The sequence below is a fragment of the Tetranychus urticae genome, chromosome 2 (assembly GCF_039701765.1).
Source record: "Tetranychus urticae isolate SD_2017Ah chromosome 2, NJAU_TeUrti_SD_1.0, whole genome shotgun sequence".
Lineage (NCBI taxonomy): Eukaryota > Metazoa > Arthropoda > Arachnida > Trombidiformes > Tetranychidae > Tetranychus > Tetranychus urticae.
In genome coordinates, this window is record NC_142959.1 from 23898920 (window position 1) to 23923631 (window position 24712).

A 24712-nucleotide genomic window follows, 5' to 3' on the forward strand; every position below is an offset into this window, starting at 1 on the left:
ATTAAACAAGAAAACGTAATTTAGTTGATCAAATAGCTGGATCAATGTAAATACTAATGTATGTAATGTATCTCAAATGGTATACTAAATACCATTTGAGACAATCAAGTGAACAGTCAAAACATAATGAGTGATACAAATCAATGCACCTGAACAAATTAGCTTTTACCGTAAGTCATCTTGCCAGTACAAAATGTACTAAGCGAGTCTGATGGTAACTCTGTACTGAATTAACCTCCGGAGTCACATTTATTTGGTCATATTTCAAATTAAATCTTCAATTAATCTGCCTGGAATCCAATATTAAACTGACTATCACTTGTCATCAATCAAAGGAAGAAGAATAATTGGTCCATCTTTCATTTACAATGCCACCAGCCAACAATTGATAATCAATATTATTTTCTTGAAAATCTAGAAAAGAGAAGAAAAATTATGAGTAATTTTGTTATAAATTCAATATACTGCATATTGAACATTGAACTTGAAACCTACTGGTAAACATGTTATAAAAAAGTCGCCCTACTCTACCAACCTTGATTTACACAGTCCACCTACATAAGAGACTGTGGGAAAATAGCCAATCCAATTTCCGTTAGCAATTAATTCCAATCGTTAGGTGAGAATGGAGCAAATAGATGTGGAAATTTCATTGATTAAAATGCAAAAAATCAATGAAATAATAAAATTTGAATTAATTTTCAAAAGATATGAATGAAAATCCAAGATGAGTGTTGTCAGTTTAACGGTTAAACTTAAAGAAGTAAACATTTGAAAAGTAAACCGTTTTTCAACTTACAATTTGTGCCGCGACATTCAAAAATGTCATCACCCTTTCAAGCTAATGAGTTCAAACCAGTGCAATCCCAATCAAATTTACCTCGTTTTTCAGCCTTTGACCGTGACTCTTATTATCCATCGACCTCACCTTTAAATGTCAACACAAATATATCCAACAACAAAGTTATTAAACCAATTGGTGATAGACTAAAAAGTCGTAATAGATCAAATTACCGTTTTTATGCTAAAATAATAAGCTACACCGGAGGTTTTATCCAAGCTTTATATATAACCTGTTATTATCTGCAATTTACTAAAACTACCAATGTTTACATTCGTAATCCCGACAAAACTGAACTACCATCTGTATCATTGTGCTTTTTTTACAAGAGAAATTTTAATAGGAACAAAGATAATTTAACGGATCTTACCATTGAACAGATAAGCCAGGACTTACCCGATTACAATAATTTTGTACAGTCCTGTAGGGTACTTGATCAATACTATCGTTACACTGGTTGCCTTTCACGAAACCTATCACCTAAAAAAATCACCTATCTCAGTTTGTATACCAAGTGCTTCACCCTGTTTTCAGATATTAAAACCCCTATTGAATATAAAAAGAGCAAAATTGGTTCACAATCCATGGTTGAAGTAGTCCTCAATGTAACCCAAATAGAGACTAGACGTGTTGGCATCTTTTTAACCCACACCTCGGAAAGTCTTGATGAATCCCTTGGTAATCCAGCTTTCCTTCAATTTGACACTGGGGATAATAATTTGGCTACAGTAACCTTTGAACGTACAGTGATCCACAAGCTTCCAGCGCCTTATTCGAAGTGTCGAGACTATAGCCGTACTCCATGTAAAAACAAAGCCTCTTGTGTTCGTCAATGTATTGTGGAGCAGTCCTTTTCCAATTCTAAGGCCTGGGAAAACAAACGTTATGTGCCTATTAATGAGAAATTCAAAGTGGGTAGATTTGGCCTAACAGATGAATCCAATTACACTAGCTATTGTTACAAAAAGTATGAAGAGGAACCATGCACGGATTATCTGTATAATGCTATAATGGGGTCAGAATTCAACTCACCTTTTCGTGACAACAACTCTTTCGATATTAATGTTGCCTATCCATTGGGAACTGAAACTACAATTAGCTATGTTGCCTTACAAACAAAAGTTGAATTTATATGCTTTGTAACCAGTGTTATAAGCCTTTGGACTGAAGCCTCGATGATACGGATTTCGGACAAATTTCTCGGTGCTGTTACCAAAATCATGATTAAAATAGTAGAAGCCAGAAAACCAGTTAATTATCGATGATTGAGATGCTTTGGTTTTCTTGGAAGATTTTATTTTGCCGGTAATTTGGCCCAATTTTCATAAACCTAAATAATTTTGAATAATCTTACAGGTTTAAGATTAATGAAGGCAAAAATAGGCTTAACATCAACATACATTATGATTCCTACATTAACTCCATTGTATTCATTACTAGATCTCGTCGACAATTTATATTCATTTTTAGCTCCATTGTTCCCAACCTTTCTCCTGATTTTAATGATAGATTTATAAAACAATAGTGAAATGTAAATCTAGTCTACTTTTAATCGATTCAGTGAGACTGTTAAATCAACCTATGAAATCAAACTAAAGCCAAATTAACATTAAACCCAAAGCCAGTAACCAAACAAAGCAAAAATAATGATCCAATCCTTGAATAATTTTCAATGCTTAATTAATTCAATTTGATATTTGATTTGAGTGAAGATTTAAAATTTTTCTCACCTTTACCATTAGCTTAAACCGATGAGCTTAATCGATAAATTATTTGTATCACAAGCCTGTGTAGGTTTAATATACTAATACATATGAATGCATTACATGTAATAGTAGGGAAAGTTTTCATTTCATGTTTACTCTTTATATTTCCCGGTAAATCACCAAATCAACCTATCAATTTACATTAATTATAACAGATGACGAGAAGACTTAAGATTGAAAGGCAACAAAAATGAAATAAAATAACGTGAAATGGCAAAAATGGTTTCTGGTTTTTCCTGGTTTCATTAATGTACCCAATACCAAGTATTTACATTTGTATTACCTTTTGTAAATGGATAAATGTAAAGCAAATTGTTAACAATTGATTGTCAAATAAACGTATCAATTAACATTCATTGTATTTCAATATTTACTGACCAAATTGAAGCAAATCATACAGTAATTGAAATATCCATACGAAAAGTAGTGTCCAAAAGCCTCATTTTCATTTCAGTTTTCATAAGATAATATATTAACACAATACAACATGAAAATTGTTGGGTGAAATGTTGCCAAAATCGTATTTAATGTACCGATGGTTGAACAAGATAATTGTTTGATTAATCGCAATGTCCATTAATCAGGCTTGTAAGAATCATTTTCACTTCTGTAGATATCAAAATGTATCAACTTTCACCAGATGAAACCCAAAAGTAATTACCCAAACTGATCAAGATATAAAAATGAAAATAAAAAAACCAGTAAATTGATTTTCTCTTTCAACTCACCAGTTTCATCAAAAAAGGAATCAATTGTGGTTTAAATTGATGGTTAAATCATTCAATTGTCAACCAAAATCAGCTGGATGTCTATTTTATTATTGTTTATCAATGATAATTAACAAATAATGAAATTCACCAAACAAGAAACATTGGGTTTTATTAAAGATTGAATAAAAGTCATTTGTTACCATTTGGGTTAACCTTTCACTTTTATCTGGTTTCATGTTTTGGGTTTATAACTTGGTAACCACAAAGTCAATACATTTTAACCAGAAAATGTACCAATCAGAAAGGTTAATTTAACCAAATTAGATCAATCTTAACTTGTGATCAACCTGAAGCTCGTTTAATCGGATTACAACAATTTACCTGAAAAACACTTATTGATCAATACAACCTTTAACATATTAACTTGTATCCATTGAGACTGAAAATTGCAAGGTTTAAATGCAAAAAAAAAAGTTAATTAACATGGAAACCATTTAACTCGATTAAACATTGGATAGATTCACTTTTTTCTGGTTCAATGGTTAACCATAATCCAAGAGGCAAAGTTGATTAACTCATTAACTCAAACAATTAGAAGACTTTGATCGGTTGTGTAAACGAAAAACAATTAAATGTTGAACCATCGACAATAAAAATGCAATTAATTTGGCAAAAATTCTGAGAATCATTTGGTTCAAAAATTTTCCAATAAAATGTGAACCTAAATTGAACCTAAATTGAACCAAAAATGTAATCTAATGAAATGAATGCTCGGAAAATAAACAAAAAATCGATAAATGAACAGAAAAATTTGTATCTTGATCAATTTTTGTATTAAAAATTTCTGAGATTGAAGAAGGACAAAAATTGTCCAAAAAAGATGAACAAGAAACCAGGAAAAAAATGATAATTTGAACAAAAAAAAGAGAAAAGTATAAAAATGAGAAAAAATGAATTCCAAGTTTTAATGTGTATAACAATGAGTCCATGAAGGTGATAGGAATGAATAATATGAAACAATTATGATAACAAGGAAATGGCAAGTGAGAGTAAAAAGCAGGTCTAAAAGGTTGGTTAAAAGGTAAAAGTTGAACTAAAGATAGGTTGATGGGTCAAAATTTCAACAGAACTCAATTCCCAAAAAAACTGAACAATTTTTATAAAAACCCAAAAGCTAACAATCACATTGAAGGCTGACATCTTGTCGTCAAAAGGTTGTGAGACTCAGGCCTAAACAAAGTCATCGGAATCAAGATAATATTTTCCTATTGGAGCTTCAGTTAAGCAACAAAATAATTATTCAGATTTTGTTGTCAGAACATGGAACAAGACCATTTAAAAGCAAAAAATGTCAATCGATCTCCACAAGAATTGGAAATTTGATCGCTGATTAAATCGAAGATAAAATATATCGAATTGGTTGATAGAGTAAAGTACTTCTGATTGATGCGCCTGGGTTTGCTATTCATTTTTAGGATGCGCTTGCAGGCGATTTCAGCAGATAAGTGTTCATTTATCATTTGAGCATCGAAAAATTCATTAACAGTTTAATTTTGACTGGAAAATGAGTCTTAAGTTTCATTATGCCAGGTGACTTAACAGTGCCATCTAGGGAAACCTTTGCTGGCTTCAACCTAAAGGTAGACTTGAAAATTCTGTGGGCGTTTTGCAGAGAATTTCAGTGTTTCAAAGGTTTATTCGATGAGATAACAGGGAATCTGTTGGGAGTGAAACTGCGAGTCTGTGTTATCATGATAACAGTGACTAGACTTGCGGATAATGAAACTTTTTTCCTCTTCTCTCTGCTGCTTCTTCTTCTTTCTCCTGGTTTCCAACTCGTTCCTGCATTATTAGTATTGATTTTTAGTTTCATTCTTCTTCTTTCTTCTGGTTCAGTCTTGTTTCTCATTCAGACTCTTTTTTTCGTGGGCAAAGACAGGGAAAGAGAGGCAAGATAATAATAATAATAACAACAACAAAAGTTTATCTGGCTGCTTCTGGTTCTCTGAGTTGTTTTCATGTTGATCAAGTCATTTTTTGTTTTCTTTTGCTCCTCATTTCGTTCATCTTTCCGTTTCTTCAACATTTCACTTCTTCCAACATCTCTATCTAATCAGCTCAGATCTTTTCTTGAACTCAATTTTTAATCCATTTTTTTCTCTTCGCCTTCATCATGACAACTTTTGTGATATTTCAATCAGTTAACCGGTCAATGTGACATCGTTTTTTTTCTCAATCGACATTTCTCTCATTCTGTTTATGGGATAACTACGAGAGTTGCCAATCAATTTACATGGTTTCACTCGTTTTTGTTTCGTTTACCTTTTATTGTGTCTATTAATATCGTAATTGTGATCGATCAGCTTCTTCACTTTTTTGATTAATTGATTGCAATTTATATTCTCTTCTTTGCTGTCTATTTCTGGATTCTAATCAATTGTCCGGTCAAATAGAGCTGTTTTGTTTTTGTTTATTCTGGTATGTTTAACCACTGGAAATGGTTTTAAGTTGCGGTTACATATCGAAGAGCAATTTAATCAATTTAAAGTGATTCAAGTGATGATGTGAGTTGTGAAATTAGATTTAATCATAGAGTGTTAGTCATCAAAGATGCCTTCAATTAACCAACATGATTGGATATCAGTGAATAAACGTGATGGACGACAACATGAAGATTATGATAACCTAGAAGATGAGGTTTCCCCGTCAACCAGTCAAGCTCCAGAGGTGACAAGTTCAGTGGGTTTACAGGGTAAAGAGAATGAGGAAACTCATGGAGAGGGTGAAGGAGAAGAGGGTGAAGAGGGTGAAGAAGGAGATGAAGAGGAGGTGGAAGGAGAAAAGGTAAAGGATGAAGAGGAAAGTGGAAAGGGTAAAGGTGAACCAAAAGAAGAGGGTAAACAATCGTCAAGCGGTAAAACTGGTGAAGGTGAAAGTGGACGGTTAAGTGGTAAAGATAATGGTAAACTTGATCAAGTTAACCCTAAGGTTCATGTTAGCCATCATACTGGATCTAATCGTACAAAGAATCATCGTCTTCGCAATCAACGAACAACAATGAAGCCTCAACTAGTATCAATGGAAACGATCAACTCAACTGCTCTTCATCCTTCAGGTCCTGGTATAGCGGGGACAACCTGGGCCGAGGTTAAACACGGAGTAAACATGATTCACGAAACAACCAAGTTGCCCGTTCATGCAGTGTTTTTTGTTATTGTGGTTGTTTTGCTTGTTATTGTAGCTGCTCTTTACTGTTGTATCCGAAGCTGGTGGCGCAAGTTTAAAGACTCGGATAGGGTCAAGAATTTTAAAGGGTTGGACCTGAAATCGGTTAACCTGATGGGCTCCATGGGTAAGGAAAAGGTTCAACCCGATTCAGCTGGGTTAAAGGGTAATATGGAGGAAAATGAATCGGAACAGCGAAAGGATGGAGAGGAAAAGGAACCAGTTAATTTGGGTAAATTACAATATAAACTTGACTACGATTTTAATTCAAATAATGTAAGTTTCCATGTTTTTTTTTGGGTTAACATTGAAAAATGTCTCACAAAGCTTTATCAAATTGCATTTTTAAACATCAAAGTGACTTAATTTTTTGAATAAATTAAGCCATTGTTATCGAGAGACAAGATTGTGATGAAAAAATGAATAGCTTTTAGGTGAATGAAAACAGATTTTGAATCAACCATTTGATATGAGTATGAATTATTCATTTCACTCATATGAGACTTTAGTCTTAAATGTAATCATCATTTTAAATCAGTTAACTTGTCTATGATGTTATTCATTGATCCAAAAATAATAATGCAAGATGAACCAATGATTAACTTGATGGTAGACAAATTTAGGATCTAAATGTTGAATTGAGTGAAACTCATCAAAGTAATTCATGTAATCAACATTTGGTAAACTTGTTCAAAGGCAATCATTTTCTTGTCACAAAAATGACTCAAAATAATCTGATGACCAGCTTTGATCTCAAGCCAATTTATCGGTCAATAATTACAAAAGCTTTTCAAGTGGACGGACATTTCAACTCTAACTGTAAGCATAAAGTAAAGCAACAGCAAAAAAGGTAAAAGGTGAAAAGTGACTTTTTTTCTTGAGGCAGCGAGAGGAAAATTGTAATTACAATTCAATCGCATTAAGTGATTGTTGGGATTTAATTGAAAATGGCAACCATCAACATTGTAAATGTTTGGGTACATTTTTGGCTTGAAGGTAAACTGTTGGGAAAATAGTTAACAGTTAGTTGAATAGGAATTTAATTTAGTTGAAATTTTGATTTAAGGTGATGTTTTTTGTTTAACATTGAATATTGTATAAGATTGCTTGGAGTAACCTAGACTACAACACAATTCCCAAAATTATCTTATTATTAATTTACAAATTTACCATTATTATGTGAATTTTTGCTTTATTTTGTTTTCATCATTTCTACCTTTCGAGTCTTCTTGTTTACCTTTGACCAAGTAACCTTGGCTACCAATGCTCAACATTAGACATCATTATTATTATTGCCACTGAGATGGGGATCATAAAGAGTTAATAAAAAATTCAATATAAAAGAAATTTATTTCTCTGCTTTTCTCCTCCTTTGCTATCTTTTCACCCAATTTTAAAGAGATGCTGTGTTGATCCATTCAAAGAATTTTTGTCAATGAAAATAATTTTATTGATTGTATGAGCTTTGCCATAATTAATGGCTTTAATTGTAAAATAAATGTAAAAATGTTACGCTTGGAGGTTTTGGGTTTGCAAGTTAATCTTGGCGCCAAATTAATGCTTATGCTGCTTTTTATGCTTTCAATGTGAGGGTTGTTCAATTATTACATGTGTTGGTTTTAATTGATCTAATTTTTATTGTTTCTCTTTTTTTCTTTTAATTATTGTTAATTTTTACAGTTAACTGTTACTGTTATTCAAGCCGAGGAGCTTCCAGCTTGTGATGCTGGTGGAACAAGTGATCCTTATGTTAAAGTCTACCTTTTACCGGACAAGAAGAAAAAATTTGAAACGAAAGTCCATCGGAAAACCTTGAATCCTGTTTTCAATGAAAGCTTTAATTTTAAGGTTCCTTATAATGAGATTATTGCTAAAACTTTGGTTCTTGCTGTTTTTGATTTCGACCGGTAAGTTAATTTGATACTGTTAATTAGTATTCTTCAGCTAGCAAAATTATATACTTTGATAGTAACTGTAGTCTCTGTAGATTTTGTTGGTTGGTTGAATATACCTTTACTTCAAGTTATTCTTTGTGTTATTCTCAATTTACCAAATCGAGATTATCAATTATTAATCGGCATGTTTGATGAAAGTGTATTTTTATTATAAAATGTTATACTCTGTAAGTACAGTTTAACTGACTCTGATTACATTCGGGGTTTTGGGTCAATTTAACCATGTTTATTATTAGATTACTGCTGTTGACTAAGAGGTTGAAAGATTGATTTCAATCTTAATCTGTATCTCAAACTAGTAAGACAGTTTCACTGTTTCTATTATTGATTATTTCATGGAAATTCAAGTCTTTTTTTTGTGATGAATATTTAACATAATAGACTATGATTTGCTTTGATTTGTATTCTGGATAATAATATTTTTTTATATCTTACCCTCAGGTTCTCTAAACATGATCAAATTGGACAAATACGAATTTCAATGAATCAAGTTGATTTAGCTCAAACACTTGAGGAGTGGCGAGACTTACAATCCATCGAAGAAGAAGGACCAGAAAAATTGGGTGATATTTGTTTCTCCCTTCGTTATGTGCCAACTTCGGGTAAACTAACTGTTTGCATATTGGAGGCTAAAAATTTAAAGAAAATGGATTTAGGTGGTTTATCCGATCCGTATGTTAAAATTGCGCTCATGTCAAATGGTAAACGAATCAAGAAGAAGAAAACTTCGGTTAAAAAGTGCACACTCAACCCTTATTTCAATGAATCATTTACATTTGAGGTTCCCTTTGAGCAGATCAATAAAGTCTCTGTTAGGGTAACTGTGGTTGATTATGATAGGATTGGTTCATGTGATCCCATTGGAGTTGTTGAAGTTGGTCCTGGAAGAACAGGAAACGAGTTGAGACATTGGATGGACATGTTAGCCTCACCGAGAAGACCAATAGCTCAATGGCATTCACTTCGTGATACTGAAGGAGATGGCAAATGAGGAACAATTTATTTGTATTCAATTAAAATTGAAATTATAAACGTATCTAATATAAAACAATACTCTACTTATAAATATGAAAAAAGACAAGATTTGCGGTGATCAACTTTCATTTTTTCATTCTTTTATTCCTATTTCGTTTATTCTTCTCTTATCAAATATAAATTATCATTTACTGATATCAAATGATTTTAATTTTGAATATACGGGCAAAAATATAATCACATTATGCAAGATCATTTTCACTGTATCCTTATGATTCTATTAAAATTAACTCATTTTGCTTTTGATGAAAGTATAAAATTGCAATCAATTAATAGGAATATCATCATTGTGAATTGATTTCGAATAAAATCTGGCTTTCAAGTTACCTTCCGCGAGATTGATTGAATTTAACAAGCAAAAAATGTCGCTAATTTCAATCAAATATAACAAATATATTGTAAAACTAACAATATTTTTCAATATTATTGCACTTCATGTCATTAAAATAATATCGATATCCTTCAAAAAAATATTGTATTTTTAGATGGATATTTTTTTGAATACCGTGTTTCAGTTATGTCAGAATATTGGTTGTTACTAAAAAGACAATTAGCACAATTATCACATATCATGCACAAATTGGCAAAAACGGGTAAAAATGAATTTCTTTCAAATTTAGACTCACAAGGGAAGTAACCTCGTTGGTACGAGCAGATCAAAATAAAAGTGGGTTTAATGGAAAGACCGTGTCAGAAAACCCTTAAAAACACTAATCTCCCGTGGAGGAAATCGATCTGAAAAAAGTTACAGGGTCGCGAGTTCGAAAAAATAGCAAAAACCCATATAAATGTTTGTATCAAAGCTTCATTTTAAAGAAATTTTTTTTTCATATTTCAATTTTTTTAAGAAATCTTCATTGCTTTCATCGCTTTCATGTTTTTGTGGTTTTTTGCGATTATTTCGAAAATAAAAAACTTCAGGAATAAACCGATTTCATATTTGCGTTCCTCATGATCAATTACACCTAAATAATTTAGATTAACAAAAATAATTATCTCTAACTCGATTTTATCAATCATTTTGACCTCCGTTTTGAAAACATTCGTGTAACTCTTTTCAGATCGATTTCCTCCACGGGAGATTAGTGTTTTTAAGGGTTTTCTGACACGGGCTTTCCATTAAACCCACTTTTATTTTGATCTGCTCGTACCAACGAGGTTACTTCCCTTGTCAGATAGTTTATGAAGACATAAAAATTGAACCCATTGTATTTATGATATTGAATTGAAATTAGCGACATTTTTTGCTTGTTGAACCAATCTCCGGGAAGTGAACGCGAAAGCGCTTTTAATTAGTTAATAAGATTATTTCTACGAGTAATCTGCTTTATAACCAATTTAGCGAATCATTCAAACTATGATAGGGTGAGTAGCATCAGACTGCGTAAGTTAAAACTTTTATCATTGATTCGCGCCTTTTTTCATCTCTAAGGATTCAATATTTATTCAATTCCATCTTGTTAATAATTGTATAAATTGTAATTATATTTATTAACCGTTCTCAAATACTTCTCTTTAATTTAAATTCGTAAGTAGTTTAAACTGGCCGAACTATAGAGAGTTTGTCAAAGTGTAGCGTCAATTGAAATATCGTGATCACCACTTAATTTTAAATTATATTAAATCGAGGAAACAAGTTCCGGAAACAAGTCATGAGTAGTCAAGAACAGTTTATCTAAACTTGAGATACATGTTACTTATGAAAAGCAACTGAGGTTGGCAACTGAGTTTTAACATCAGTTTAATGACATGAGTTTTTCTAAAGTGAAACATAATTTACAAAGAAAAAAAACACAGTGAATGTTGTTTTTTGGTGCTTGAGTCGACTTTTAGGTTAGTTTGTCTTAATATGCGCTTGCAATATTAGTCTTTTCATTCCATGAGTCGATCAAATTTAAATATTTTATCACAAATTTTTTGTCTAATGAATATCCACAATTGACAAAAAAAATCCAGTATAATGGATAAAATGTACTTCTATTCGGGTAATACCAGGCTGAAATGAATCAGCAAACCCATCTATCACCATTTTCCTCTTTTTGTCCAATCCCTAGGAGTCCAATGTAAACAACCAGGATCAATTCTCAATCGACGCTTTTTCGATATTCTTTCAAAACTGGCAATGACTTCTTTACTTAATGTAATAATGTATTCCCCTTTATAATAATTTATCATATTGAGAAATTGAAGGGTTGATATCACATCCTCCTTTTTAATACTTGTCATCTCAGAGATTTCGTTTATACTAATTTGAGGTCGAATTGATCCTTCAGGTGTTTTTAAGTTGATTATTAATTCCAAGATGGTTTCGGCCCAATAGCTTCGATAAGATAATAATCCAAGATCACTAAGCGGTTTCTCTGGACTGCCCGTTTTACCTTCAAATTTGGACAATTCATAGCTGAATTCAATCATTATTTTACCATAACCTTTACGTTGATAAGGTGGAAGCGTTAATATACAAGCAACATTGTAATCCTCCGAGGATACTTTTTCTTTCGAAAAATATCCGACTATGTGACATCCTCTGTCATCAGTCTCAGTCATGATGTAAAATAGAAAAGGATCAGTATCGTAGTACAATGTTTTGTGATCTAGGAAACATTTGGCAAGTAGACACAAATTTTGAGCATATATCCTATTACTTCGACCATCAATTTCGAAAAAAGAAATGGTTCCTTTACGATAGATTTCATTCCCAGGAGGATGTCGTAGTTTACACTTTGTAAAATGTCTTATCAAGCAAGTTCTTGACTTTACATACTTTAAACAATATTCACACAAATAAATACATGGTAATGATGTTAAACGTTGAGGATAGGGAGAAAAATACCAGGGTTTAATTCGATGTTGACCAATCTCAATCAAATCTATATTACGTATTCGAGTGAGAATGTCATCAGGATTATGTGATGATAGGCTGCCATTGGTTCGTGGTGCTACAACAGCCCCACTCCCGCCAGCCCAAAGATTAGGTGAATGGTCAGGATTTTCTGATTGTGATGTGAAGGATGGAAGTTTCCGTTTACGACCACGTCCTTTTTTAGGTCCTAAAACAAATTTATTAACCGGACTAATTGGTGGACAATTTATACTATTGTTTATGCTATTGTTTATACTATTGTTTATACTATTGTTAAGATTGTTGTTAAGATTGTTGTTTAGATTGTTGCTTAAGTTGTTGCTTATGGTGATGTTAAGGTTGTTGTTTAGATTATTGTTTAGATTATTGTTCAGAGTATTGTTCAGAGTATTGTTCAAGCTATTATTATTCCTCTGAACTTCCTCTACTTCTGTAGTAGTTATCCTATCATCTGGTGAAATTGGCATCTCTTGTAATTTTAGCGCGGCTTCCTCTCTCGTAGGTAGATGTATCTTTTCCAAATTCATACGATCCTTGGTTACCCATTCGTCCAAACGCTTGTTGAAGTCAATAAAATGCACATAATAAAGGTTGTCTCCATTCTCACTGTTTTTAATACTTATCACTTCACCCATATGCCACTCATTGGTGAATTTCATCCTTACAGGGACTAAACAACCCTCTGTAACATCAATCATTTTGTCTGGTAATTTGAGGTTTGCACCAGGCTTCATAATGAATGATCAAAAGTGTTGTGTACAACTTTCTAAAATTGAAAATAAATGCAAAGAAAACAAAGTTAATCGATGTTAAATTGTAAGCCTCGATAAAAAGTTTAAAAAAGAGATATGATTGTTTGTAAATAAGCAAAGGTAAGATAAAAATCATATGGTCCCTCTCAACCAGCATCCAGTGCTAAGGGAGCATAAAGATGTGAGAAAAATCATCTGACAAAAAGAGATAGAAGACAAAATTGAAATACAAAAACTTACCAGTGTACGAACTGATCAAGTTGTTGGCGGTGTCATTTAATCAGCACCGTTAATTGGACATTTTTCTGTACTAAAGATTGATAATTAAACAATCAGTATAAATTAATATAGAGTTAATCAAAAATCGGGATTCACCAAGATCTTTGTTTAAGCTCCACCAAAAATCAGTTGTGAAGCCATGATGCAAAATGCAAAAAGGGCGCCATCTATAAATACTTTTAGAAAACGCGGATCGGATCTTTTTTTGAATTTGTTTTTTTTATTCAGAGTAAAACACGAGTCTATTTGCTTTGATTATTATTTTTATTGTATCTGTTATTCTGATTCATTTCATTCAGTGTTTAGTCTAAATTATTTTATTGACATCTTCTAATTAACCATGGCACCTGTTATTAATGCAGCCATCAAAAAAGAGGAGAAAGAAAAGCCTAAAAAACCTGGTGAAAGAAGGTATGTAAAGATTCTTTAGCTTTGTGAGATTATTTTAACTTGCTTTCATTTGTTGTTTGCTTTATTTACAGGACTGAATTGATTTGTCGAGTTAAATTCAACAATACTTTACCTGACTTTCCTTATGACCCTAAATTCATCACATATCCTTTTGATCCAAATCGCTTTTCACAATATAAACCAACCTCTTTGGAGAAAAACCATAAACATGATCTGTTAACTGAACACGATTTAGGGGTTAATATTGATTTGATTGATCCGGATATTTATGCTATTCCTCCCGAGTATGCTTTAGCCGGTGGAGTGATCCCTCTACCTATCGAAGATGAAAAATTATTGGAAGAAGAAACTGTTCCAATGTCGGATCAAAAGAGATCCAGACATCATAATAAAGTAGTACCTTGGCTTAAAAAGACCGAGTATATTTCTACTGAATTTAACAGATATGGAGCTTCCAGTGAAAAAACAGAGACTAAGTAAGTTTTTAACAACTCGATTTTTTACTTACTTGTTACTAAATCCTATCTTACCTTTCACAGGGTCGGTTACAATGTTAAAAAATTATGGAAAGATGAGAACCCGTACATGGACAAAGAATGTCAAATTCGAGCTATCAATAAAACATTTGAAGATGCCAAAAAACCAATTACTGAGCATCACAGCAAGCGTGGTGTTACCCCTGTTGAAGTATTAGAAGTGTTTCCAGATTTCCACCTTTGGAAGTATCCTTTCGCACAAGTACAATTTGACGCTGACCCTGCACCTATGTCTCAAGTAGAAGAGATGAGTCAGGCGATGATTAGAGGTGTTATGGATGAAAGCGGAGAACAATTTGTTGCATACTTTTTACCAACCAAAGAAACATTAGAGAAAAGGAAAAGGGACAAAGATAATGAAGTTGATTACGTTGATGGTAAGTCTAACGTACAAGGGACAGTTTTCAACTCATATCTAATCTTTATATCATTATTTTTATCAACAGAGGAAGAATACGAATATGATATGGCCAGAGAGTATAATTGGAACGTGAAAAGTAAATCATCCAAGGGTTATGAAGAGAACTACTTTTTCGTTTTTCGTGATGAAGGAGTATTTTATAACGAACTGGAAACTAGAGTGCGTTTAAGTAAGAGAAGATCCAAGCCTGAATCACGCGCTGCCAATTCCAAATTAGTCGTGAAGCATAGACCTCTCAGTGACCAAGAGCTCAAAACTCAAGAACTTAGGTACCATAAACAATTGAAGATTTTTATGGTTATATTTTTATACAATTTTATTAACATTTACCAAAATTTCCTTTTTATCTTCAGGCTCAGATTATTACAACCACCACAGGAAGAGGAGGAAGATGAACAAGAAGAACAAGAACAAGAGCAAGAAGAAAAAGAAGAACATGCTGGAAGTGAAGAAAAAGAAAAAAGCGATAAGGACGAAGAAGAGAGAGAAGGGCGCGAAGAAGAAGAAGAGGAAGAAGAGGAGGAAGAGAGCGATAACGACGTTAAAGCAGATAATTCCAAAAGAAAGGAACAAAAAAAGTCATCCTCAAGTTCAAGCGGTTCCTCAAGCTCATCTGGATCATCAAGCGAAAGTGAAGAGGATGAAGATGCTAGATTACGTAAAGCTGCTCAAGATGAGGCAGAAATTTTCGGTAGTGATGATGAAAGTGATTAGTTTTGTCTCATTTAATTCAAAACGCATTTCTATTTTCAAGTTCATTGTAAATACTTAAAATTCAGTTTCTCATGTTCCTGATCGACAGGTCTTTTAACTTGTTAGTAACAATAAAAATATCCTTCCATCTTGTCAGAATTGATTTATTTGAATCGTGTTTCTTTAACTGGACAAAATATTTGACTTGGTTTGCCAATTCATTCGGTTTTTAGCTACAATAGCATTATTATTGTTTAAACAATTTACTAAAATGATTTAAAGCTTCAAACATATCAATTTCATCTTATCATTTTTATCAAATGTGAAATTTTAAAGAAAGTTTTTCTAAACTGGTTCAGTTCATGATATTCAAATCGATTGTAGGCTTATTAAATACAATTGTAATTATTTTTTTGGGAATGCAAAATTTAAGAAAGTATCAAGGCAGATCAAATAGGCAAAGTCATTTCTCAAGCTTTTCATTTATCTCTTAAACATATCAAAATTTTATTTCATTAATAAATCAAACCTGATTCAATTCATCCATTCAAAGTAAAATTTATTTGATTGAAAATCGATTTTTTGGTAAATGATGGAACCATTAGCCTATTTATGTTTGATTGATTGGTTAAATTTAGAGTATTCGGGATAAATGAATCAAATGATATTGAAACATGAAATAAGGAATGAAATACAATTAAAAACGTATCAAGATGAAAACCAATTTTATCAGAAGCAAGAGTTTATAAGGCGGAGAAATAAACCGGGTCCGCAGGGTAAGCTGTTGTTGATATCAGTTGAACACGTTTTCATTCTTACATTTTACGTTATCATCTCTATCATTTCCCTCATTTCTTCTAGTTTTTTAATAAATTTGTGATACAATTTCTAATTAACTGTGATTATAAGTTATTATTTTAAGTGAATCATCATGAGTGAAGTTAAACCAGAAGGTGATCAAGTTAAAGTTGAAATTGTCAAAGATGACAAGAAAAAGAAGAAGGAAGCTGAAAAGGCAGCTAAAAAAGCTGAAAAGGAAGCCAAATTCAAATTAAAACAAGACAAATTGAATCAAGCCAAGAAAGAAGGACCAGTCAAAGATAAAGCTAAAGATGATAAGAAAAAAGTTAAAGAGGTGATCATATACGAGGGAAATACTAAAGAAGGTGATGAAAAAGATTTAAGTACACCTATGCCTTCAGCCTATTCACCTGAATATGTTGAAGCTGCTTGGTACTCTTGGTGGAAAAAGTCTGGTTTCTTTAAGCCTGAAATAAATGCTCCTCAAGGTTCGTGTTTTCCAATTCCTAAATTAAACCATTTTATAATGGCTAAAATATTCAAAACTAGCTTGAAGTCATAATTGTAAACACTCAAAATCTTTAGATCTTTAAGCTGCCTTTAGCTTTGTCTTTAAGCATTTCATCAGCTTAATATGTTACACGCTCATAAAATGATGTAATTTATCATAATCTCACTGCCTCATTAGCTCTGTTATAATTAATTAGTATCAGCCGAGTATAAATTATAGACAAATTTATTTACTTTTTTATATTTTTCTTGACAGGTGATATTACCAAAGACAATGGTAAAGGTAAATTTGTTATGGTTATTCCGCCACCTAATGTTACTGGATCACTTCATCTTGGCCATGCATTAACGTGTGCAATTCAAGATGCTATCACAAGATGGAATAGAATGAAAGGAAAGGTTACTTTATGGGCTCCTGGGTGCGATCACGCTGGAATAGCAACTCAGACTGTAGTTGAGAAAAGGCTACAACGAGAACAAGGATTAACTCGACATGATTTGGGTAGAGATAAATTTATTGAAGAAGTATGGAAATGGAAAAATGAGAAAGGAAATCGTATTTATGAGCAGTTTGAGGCTCTTGGCTGCTCCGTTGACTGGGATCGAGCTACTTTCACCATGGACCCAAAGATGTGTACCGCTATAACGGAAGCTTTTGTTCGATTACATGAGGAAGGTTTAATTTATCGTGCCAAAAGATTAATTAATTGGTGTTGTACCTTGAATTCGGCTATATCTGATATTGAAGTAGACAAGATAGAAGTAAAAGGACCTACACCTTTCCGTGTTCCAGGCTATGGCAATGAAACTGTTGAATTCGGTATTTTGGAACTGTTTGCTTACCCTGTTGAAGATTCTGATGAAAAGATAATTGTTTCAACCACTCGTATTGAAACTATGCTTGGAGATACTGCTGTTGCTGTTCATCCAGAAGATGCTCGATATAAACATCTTCATGGTAAATATGTAACTCATCCTCTATTAGAAAGGAAAATACCCATTATTTGTGATGATTTTGTTGAAATGGAGTTTGGTACCGGGGCTGTCAAAATTACTCCAGCTCATGATCATACTGATTATGAAGTAGGTAAACGTCACAATTTACCTTTCATAGACATTCTCAATGATGATGGAAGTATAGCTGCCGGTTTCGGAAAATACTCTGGAATGAAAAGATTCCATGCTCGGAAAGAAATAGGAAAAGATTTGGATGCTTTAGGGCTGTACCATGGATCTAAACCTAACCCAATGGTTGTACCAGTTTGTTCTCGATCGAAAGATATAATTGAACCCAAAATTAAGGCTCAATGGTTTGTTGATTGTAAAGAAATGGCAAACAAAGCTGTTGAAGCCGTTAAAACTGGTGAATTGACATTGATACCTGAAAGTCACAATAAAATCTGGTTCCAATGGTTAGAAAATATTCAAGATTGGTGTATTTCTCGTCAAATTTGGTGGGGTCATCGTATTCCGGCTTATAAAGTTTCCTGTTCAGATCCTAATGTCAATATTGATCCCTCAGATAATTGGGTTTCTGGACGTAATTTAGAAGAAGCTATGACCAAAGCATCTGTTAAATATTCAGTACCTAAAGATAAAATTAATCTAGAACAAGACGAAGATGTCTTAGATACTTGGTTCAGCTCTGGACAATTTCCTTTTGCAATTTTTGGATGGCCAGAAAAAACCAAAGATCTTGATGCTTTCTATCCCGGTGATTTACTTGAAACAGGACAAGATATCATATTCTTTTGGGTTGCTCGAATGGTTATGCTTGGAATGAAATTTTGTAACAAGTTACCATTTACCAAAGTTTTCCTCCATTCAATGGTTCGTGATGCTCATGGAAGAAAAATGAGCAAATCTCTTGGAAATATAATTGATCCAGTTGACGTGATTAGAGGTAAAACACTTGCCGAGCTACAGAAAATGCTCGATGAATCCAATTTGGCTCCTGCCGAAATAGAAAAGGCCAAAGCTTCCCAGAGAATAGATTTCCCTGAAGGTATTCCTCCTTGCGGAACTGATGCCTTAAGGTTCACCCTTTGCGATTACTTGGGACAAGGTCGGGATATTAATCTTGATATAAAACGTGTTGAAGGATATCGATCTTTTTGTAATAAACTTTGGAACGCTGTTAAATTTAGTTTAATGACACTTGGTCCTGATTTCAAACCCAACTCAAAACATAATATAACTGGTCGAGAAACTCGTCTTGATTTATGGCTTTTGAGTCGTCTTCGAACGGCTACTGAAATTGCTAATAAAGGTTTTGAGGATTATGATTTCCATTCAATTACAAGTGCTTGCCATCGACTTTGGGTTTATGAAATTTGTGACATATATCTCGAATGCATAAAGCCTTTTATGCGTGGAGACAATGAAGAAACCAAAGAGATTATTCGTCAAACTCTTTACACTGCTTGTGATATTGGTTTGAGACTATTGCATCCATTTATGCCATATTTGACTGAAGATTTACACAAAAGATTACCGAGACGATGTCCATCAACTGACCCACCGAGCCTTTGTATAACACCTTATCCAGAAGTTGAAGAGTTTAGTTGGCAAAATGATCCTCAACTGGAAACTGAATTTTCCTTTATGTATGATTTTGTCCATAAAATTCGATCAAGAAAAGCTAATTATGGAGTAGAGAAAAAAGAAGTTCCTCTCTTTGTTTTATGTGATTCTCAAGAAACTCAAAATCGATTACTGTCATTCATTGATCCAATTAAGGTTAGTATTTAAACTGTTAACAGTCAGATCAGTAAATTGATCAATTCTTTAACTAATCCTTTAATGTTTTTTTCTCATTTTTCCAAAGTGTTTGACTCATTCTTCTTGTTTGGAAATGCTACAAGCTGGCGCAATTCCCCCAGAAGGAGTTCCTATTCCTATCAGCGATTCGTGTCAGGCATACTTAGGATTAAAGGGAATAATCGATATTGATAAAGAGATTGAATCGCTGAAGTCTAAGAAAGAACAGCGAGAAAAAATGTTAAAAGAATTGACTGCGTCCATGTCGGATCCAAATTTCCTGGAGAAAGTACCTAAAGAAGTTCAAGAAACAAGACGCCAAAAAATTGAAGAATTGAACGGTGAATTAGCAAAAATTATCAAATCAATTGATGATTTTTCATTGATTGTAAAATAGTAATGTAATAATATTCAGGACTTATTCAAAAAATAATCATTTTTATATTTATAATACCCAAAAGAAAACTGTCATTAATGCTATTATAAGTTTATTGAACAATCTGAATAAGCAATCAAAAGTCGTTTGATTTAAAATTATCTTAAATATTAATATTTGATAAAAACAAGCATATTTTTCCAGTTTATCGTTATCTTAATGATATTGTCTTACTGGTATTACTTTCTCCGACTTTGCCAGTATTCACCATCAGGGAACTGATATTTTCTCATTGATTCTGGCTTCATGCCAACAAGATAACCTGGAACCTTCGGAACAACATAACGCCCATCTTTACATTTAGCTGGATCTTCAAAATGTTCATGCAAGTGATCAACATATTCAGTCATTCGATTCTCGAAGCTACCACTGACTGAAATGTAGTCCCAGAAACAAATGTGGCGAACATATTCACATAAACCGACTCCACCAGCATGAGGACAGACTGGAACTGTTTTTAAAAAAAAGCAAAAAAGTTATTCGAATTGAATTAAATTATGAATCTATCTCAACTATTGTCATATTGCTCCGTTAAAATTATAGAATCTAGAAGACATATTTCTCTTGTCTACCCTAAGGTTGCAATCAAAAATTCAATTTAAACTTGAATCGCACAACAATGAGATTTTGGACCAAAAACAATTTTAAACAATGAAAACACTTGTGAATAATTTTCAGTGCTAAAACTAAAAATATCAATGAATAGCAATGAATACTTATTTGAACTTACTATTAAATTTGGCAGCCATTAAAGCTACAGCCATAACCTCATTTAGTCCACCCAATCTACAAGAGTCAAGTTGACAGAAAGAAATGGCGCCCAATTGAAGTAATTGTTTAAATATAACCCGATTGTGGCATTGTTCACCAGTCGCAACACCAATATCTAAAGGTTTCAAAGCCTATTGGTGGGTTTTGTGGTAAAAAAACAGTTGATTAGCAAGTTTCTTATTTTATTGATTGAAAGATTTACCTTTGCAACACTTGCATGACCAACAACATCATCAGGACTGGTTGGCTCTTCAATCCATAAGAGGTTAAAGTTTGCTAATTGTTTCATCCAATCAATTGCTTCATTAACTTCCCACACTTGATTAGCATCAACCATTAATTTGTTTTCATAACCAATCTCTTCTCGAATCAATGTTAATCGGTGTTTATCATTTTCAATACTATCACCAACCTTAGCCTTAAAACTTTTATATCCTTGTTTTAAGGCATCTCTACATAATCCTCTGCGTGTCTCATCATCGTAACCAATCCATCCAATGCTTGTAGTGTAAGCCGGATAACCTTTATCAATTATTTCCTTCTCTACAAATGATATTTCCAATTAATCTACAATTAATTTACATCTCAAGCAACTTACCTCTATCTTTAACTGTTGATCGTTTACTCTTCAACATTTCAATTGCTTCTTCCTTGGTGAGAACATCTGATCTACAAGAAGAAGAAGAAAATATGAATTAATTGTACTTGCTTATCAGTTTGAATCATTTTACAACTAACATGTATCTGAAATCAATGGTAGAGACAAGTTTTTCTGGTTCCATGTCAACAATTAGTTTCCACAATGGTTTACCCTCCATTTTAGCCCAAAGATCCCAAAGTGCATTGATCACAGCGGCTAGAGCAAGATGAATAACACCTTTTTCTGGTCCTATCCATCTCATTTGACTATGACTTGATAACTTTCTCCAAAAACTGGCAAAATCATTGATTATATCATTCACTTTAACACCAATAACCAAATCCATCAAGCTTTCAACGGCTTTTACAACTAGATTAGGATTCAACAAAACATAAATCATTTGCTTGACAATTGAAATAAGTCAATACATACCGACTTCAGTTCCTTTGCCGATTGTAAATGTAAGTCCATGTCCAGTCAGTTTTGGATCTTCAGTGTTTAATATCACATAAGCACATGAATAGTCACCATCAGGATGCTTTAAAAATTTGAATCACATTTAAATTAACTTACATTCAAATCTTTCCACCAATTTTATCGTTATTTTAATCATATAATACAAAACAACTCACCATAGCATCACTGCCATGTTTCTCTAGAGAAGTTGGAAAGCGAATATCTTTAACAATGAAATCTTTAATTGTGAGCTGGACCATTGTCTGATTTGGTTACCTTCTATTCAAACTGTTACCTGTTTTTGTTAAATTGTCATTGAGCCAAGACTTAATCAAATAGGTTAAGATGAATGAATGTATCCCTTTTAAAGTGGCATTTTTTGAATCTTGCGAAGATAACATTGATTAAGATATAAGTTAACCACTCAAAACCAATCAATTAATCTTGCAAAGATTACTGACAATCTCTGTTTACTCTGAACAAAATCTGAGCGCTGTTAAAGATTCAGCAAATTCATAATCAGAATACATATTAATACCTGACTTTTATCATTTGACTTCATGAAAATCAGACAAGATATTCAAATGGGATGAAAATAAGGCTTACTTTCAAGTTAAAATCTTATAAGATTCATAACTTGATTGCTAACCTAGAAACTGATTAAACACTTTATTAGGAATGAATTTAATATGATTTGTTTCTGAGGAACTGATGATCATATTTTACAACAAACAATTTGAACAATCAACTACCAAAGGTTACATTCATCTTGAATCAACAGCGTTGATTCAACACTGTGGTTTATCTAATTTTAATTATTCTTGGTATAGTTCCTGGTAACTTTTAGATGAACTTACATAATGGTTGATGAAGCTTGTTTAATTATGGTGTTTATGATGTTTATGTATTTAATAAAAATATAAATTACAATAAACTAATTGTTACGTTGACAATAAAAGCATAGGGAAAGCGGGAAAGGTTGATAGCCATAAAGAAAGCAAAAGACCTTACATCTTTTGTTTTCTTTCCATATTACATATTGTGTGTTTATCATTACAAAAGCAAGTTGAATTTTTTATTTATAATTGTTTATTCCAAGGGTAATCATGATTCAGAATATTTTGCCCCGACCTGCCAGAACGATAAATAATCATGAAATGAGTGTAATATTTCCTGTTAACAATTCACCCTTATTATTAATATTTAATTAACTATTAACGGTGAAAATTCTCTTCTTCTTCTTCTTCTCCTTCTTTTATGGTTTCTTGTTTTTCGCTGTTGTATAAATTGACTTTCTCATTTAATTTGTCTGTCAAATTACAATTTGCCGGAGTCAGTTGATCTTAAAAGATACCCAAAGATTCTTTCATTAAAATGGCTCCAGTCAACATTTTATTTACTGTATTTATTTTGGTGCTACAAGTGTTGAGACCAACAGATGGCCGAGGTAAGTTACTCATTAGTAGCTATTTTTAACGGTTTTTTTCAAATATGTATTCTTTTGGTTCATTTTTTTTCTTGATAGGTCCTCGAGTAGCTCCTTATGTCGATATTTTGATGTCTGGACCAAGTCTCTCGGAATTGTCATCAGCCACTGGATCAAAAGCTTTCACCGTAGCCTTTGCTGTTGGTGGTACTTCTGGCTGTGAGCCTATGTGGGGAGGTGAATTACCTCTTAATGAATCAAAGATAATCAACAACATTCGTGAGTTTCAATCAATGGGTGGACAGGTTATTGTAGCCACTGGAGGTGCTCTTGGACCATATCTAGAAAGTATTTGTACCACTGAAGCTGCTCTGACTGGTGCGTATTTTAAAATTCTGGATACCGTGAAAACAAACCATTTAGATATTGACATTGAAGCTGCTGTTCCATTGAATGTGCTGGTTAAATCATTGAAAAATGTACAAAATGCTAGACCTGAAACGACTGTTCGGTTAACTTTAATGGTTCAAGGCGATGATTATGGTTTAACTCCTGAATTGGGTGTAAATTTGTTGAAAGCAGCTGCCTCGGTTGGTTTAAGGGTTGACATTGTTAACCCAATGACAATGGAGTTTGGTACATCTCGATCTGATTGGGGTGAAGCTGTGATTAGTGCATTGGAATCAACATTGAAACAAATGGCATCCATTTGGCCTGAAAAATCTACATCAACTTTAAGGTCAATGTTAGGAGCTACACCAATGATTGGTCGCAATTTTAATGGAAAAATCTTTGAGGTTAAACATGCTCGATCATTAGTTGACTATGCTAAAAAAACTGGACTTGGATATCTCGGCTTTTGGTCTGTTGGACGTGATAATGGTAAATGTCCAGGTGGAGGTATTTCACCATCGTGCAGTTCAATTGCCCAGTCTGAATATGAATTCACCAAAATTTTCAATGAGTATGCTGATTTTGCTGGACAGCCATCAAACGAGAATGGAACCTTTTCTAATGAAATTGATGACAAAGTAACAAATGACAAATCAACTGCATCACCATCAACTACTACAACCAGTGCTCCACTAATTAAAACATGTAAGGGTCACGAATCTCGGTTCGATGAATGGTGTGTTGCTAATTGTGCCCGTGACAACTGTCCTGAATCAATTTGTACTTGTTCAACATCGCCCTTGGCCCCAAAACTAGTCTACAGAACGAATCGTATTTAATAATTTCTTTGTTTTATTTTAGGTTTACTTTGGCTGATAATTCATCAATCTATTGTTCGTTGTTTGCAAACCTAATCTAATGTGCTTTTCAGGTTTTCTATTTTTTTTATTGTTGAATATTGATCAATTTTAATTAGACGCTCAGAATAAATTTTATGTTACAATTGAACCGTCGTACATTCAAAAAGATTCA

At 33.0% G+C, this 24712-nt stretch overlaps 6 protein-coding genes and 1 long non-coding RNA gene across 8 annotated transcripts; 4 read left to right on the forward strand and 3 right to left on the reverse strand.

The window, feature by feature from the left end:
- Positions 1 to 211: 211 nt before the first annotated feature.
- LOC149094166 (uncharacterized) lies at positions 212 to 617 on the reverse strand. The gene is made up of 2 exons (XR_016198508.1): positions 496 to 617; positions 212 to 414 (listed from the first exon to the last, which is right to left on the reverse strand). It is a non-coding gene; the product is annotated as an uncharacterized LOC149094166 (long non-coding RNA).
- A 4581-nt stretch (positions 618 to 5198) lies between these two features.
- LOC107367521 (synaptotagmin-1) lies at positions 5199 to 9783 on the forward strand. The gene is made up of 3 exons (XM_015935226.3): positions 5199 to 6818; positions 8223 to 8449; positions 8939 to 9783. Exons 1-3 carry the CDS (start codon positions 5928 to 5930, stop codon positions 9486 to 9488), a joined length of 1668 nt encoding a protein of 555 aa, XP_015790712.3. The 5' UTR covers positions 5199 to 5927; the 3' UTR covers positions 9489 to 9783.
- Positions 9784 to 11185: 1402 nt separating this feature from the next.
- Positions 11186 to 13549, reverse strand: Tip60 (Histone acetyltransferase Tip60). The gene is made up of 2 exons (XM_015935224.3): positions 13388 to 13549; positions 11186 to 13161 (listed from the first exon to the last, which is right to left on the reverse strand). Exon 2 carries the CDS (start codon positions 13127 to 13129, stop codon positions 11555 to 11557), a length of 1575 nt encoding a protein of 524 aa, XP_015790710.1. The 5' UTR covers positions 13130 to 13161; positions 13388 to 13549; the 3' UTR covers positions 11186 to 11554.
- Positions 13550 to 13662: 113 nt separating this feature from the next.
- On the forward strand, positions 13663 to 15646 carry atms (RNA polymerase II-associated factor 1-like protein antimeros). The gene is made up of 5 exons (XM_015935225.3): positions 13663 to 13837; positions 13909 to 14313; positions 14377 to 14750; positions 14820 to 15063; positions 15148 to 15646. Exons 1-5 carry the CDS (start codon positions 13767 to 13769, stop codon positions 15506 to 15508), a joined length of 1455 nt encoding a protein of 484 aa, XP_015790711.1. The 5' UTR covers positions 13663 to 13766; the 3' UTR covers positions 15509 to 15646.
- A 651-nt stretch (positions 15647 to 16297) lies between these two features.
- On the forward strand, positions 16298 to 20124 carry ValRS (Valyl-tRNA synthetase). The gene is made up of 3 exons (XM_015935149.3): positions 16298 to 16776; positions 17055 to 19537; positions 19626 to 20124. The coding sequence occupies exons 1-3, from the start codon at positions 16419 to 16421 to the stop codon at positions 19953 to 19955; spliced, it is 3171 nt and encodes a 1056-aa protein (XP_015790635.2). The 5' UTR covers positions 16298 to 16418; the 3' UTR covers positions 19956 to 20124.
- Positions 20030 to 22190, reverse strand: LOC107367454 (mitochondrial enolase superfamily member 1). The gene is made up of 7 exons (XM_015935150.3): positions 22038 to 22190; positions 21838 to 21943; positions 21504 to 21774; positions 21364 to 21434; positions 20968 to 21308; positions 20725 to 20896; positions 20030 to 20445 (listed from the first exon to the last, which is right to left on the reverse strand). The coding sequence occupies exons 1-7, from the start codon at positions 22119 to 22121 to the stop codon at positions 20174 to 20176; spliced, it is 1317 nt and encodes a 438-aa protein (XP_015790636.1). The 5' UTR covers positions 22122 to 22190; the 3' UTR covers positions 20030 to 20173.
- Positions 21133 to 24688, forward strand: LOC107367455 (uncharacterized). Of its 2 annotated transcripts, XM_025161956.2 has the most exons (4): positions 21133 to 21273; positions 23199 to 23308; positions 23387 to 24385; positions 24542 to 24688. In XM_025161956.2, exons 2-4 carry the CDS (start codon positions 23236 to 23238, stop codon positions 24592 to 24594), a joined length of 1125 nt encoding a protein of 374 aa, XP_025017724.2. In that variant the 5' UTR covers positions 21133 to 21273; positions 23199 to 23235; the 3' UTR covers positions 24595 to 24688. The 2 variants fall into 2 exon arrangements, with proteins under 2 accessions (XP_025017724.2, XP_025017723.2); XM_025161955.2 differs by having other exon boundaries at positions 23387 to 24688.
- Positions 24689 to 24712: the final 24 nt, after the last annotated feature.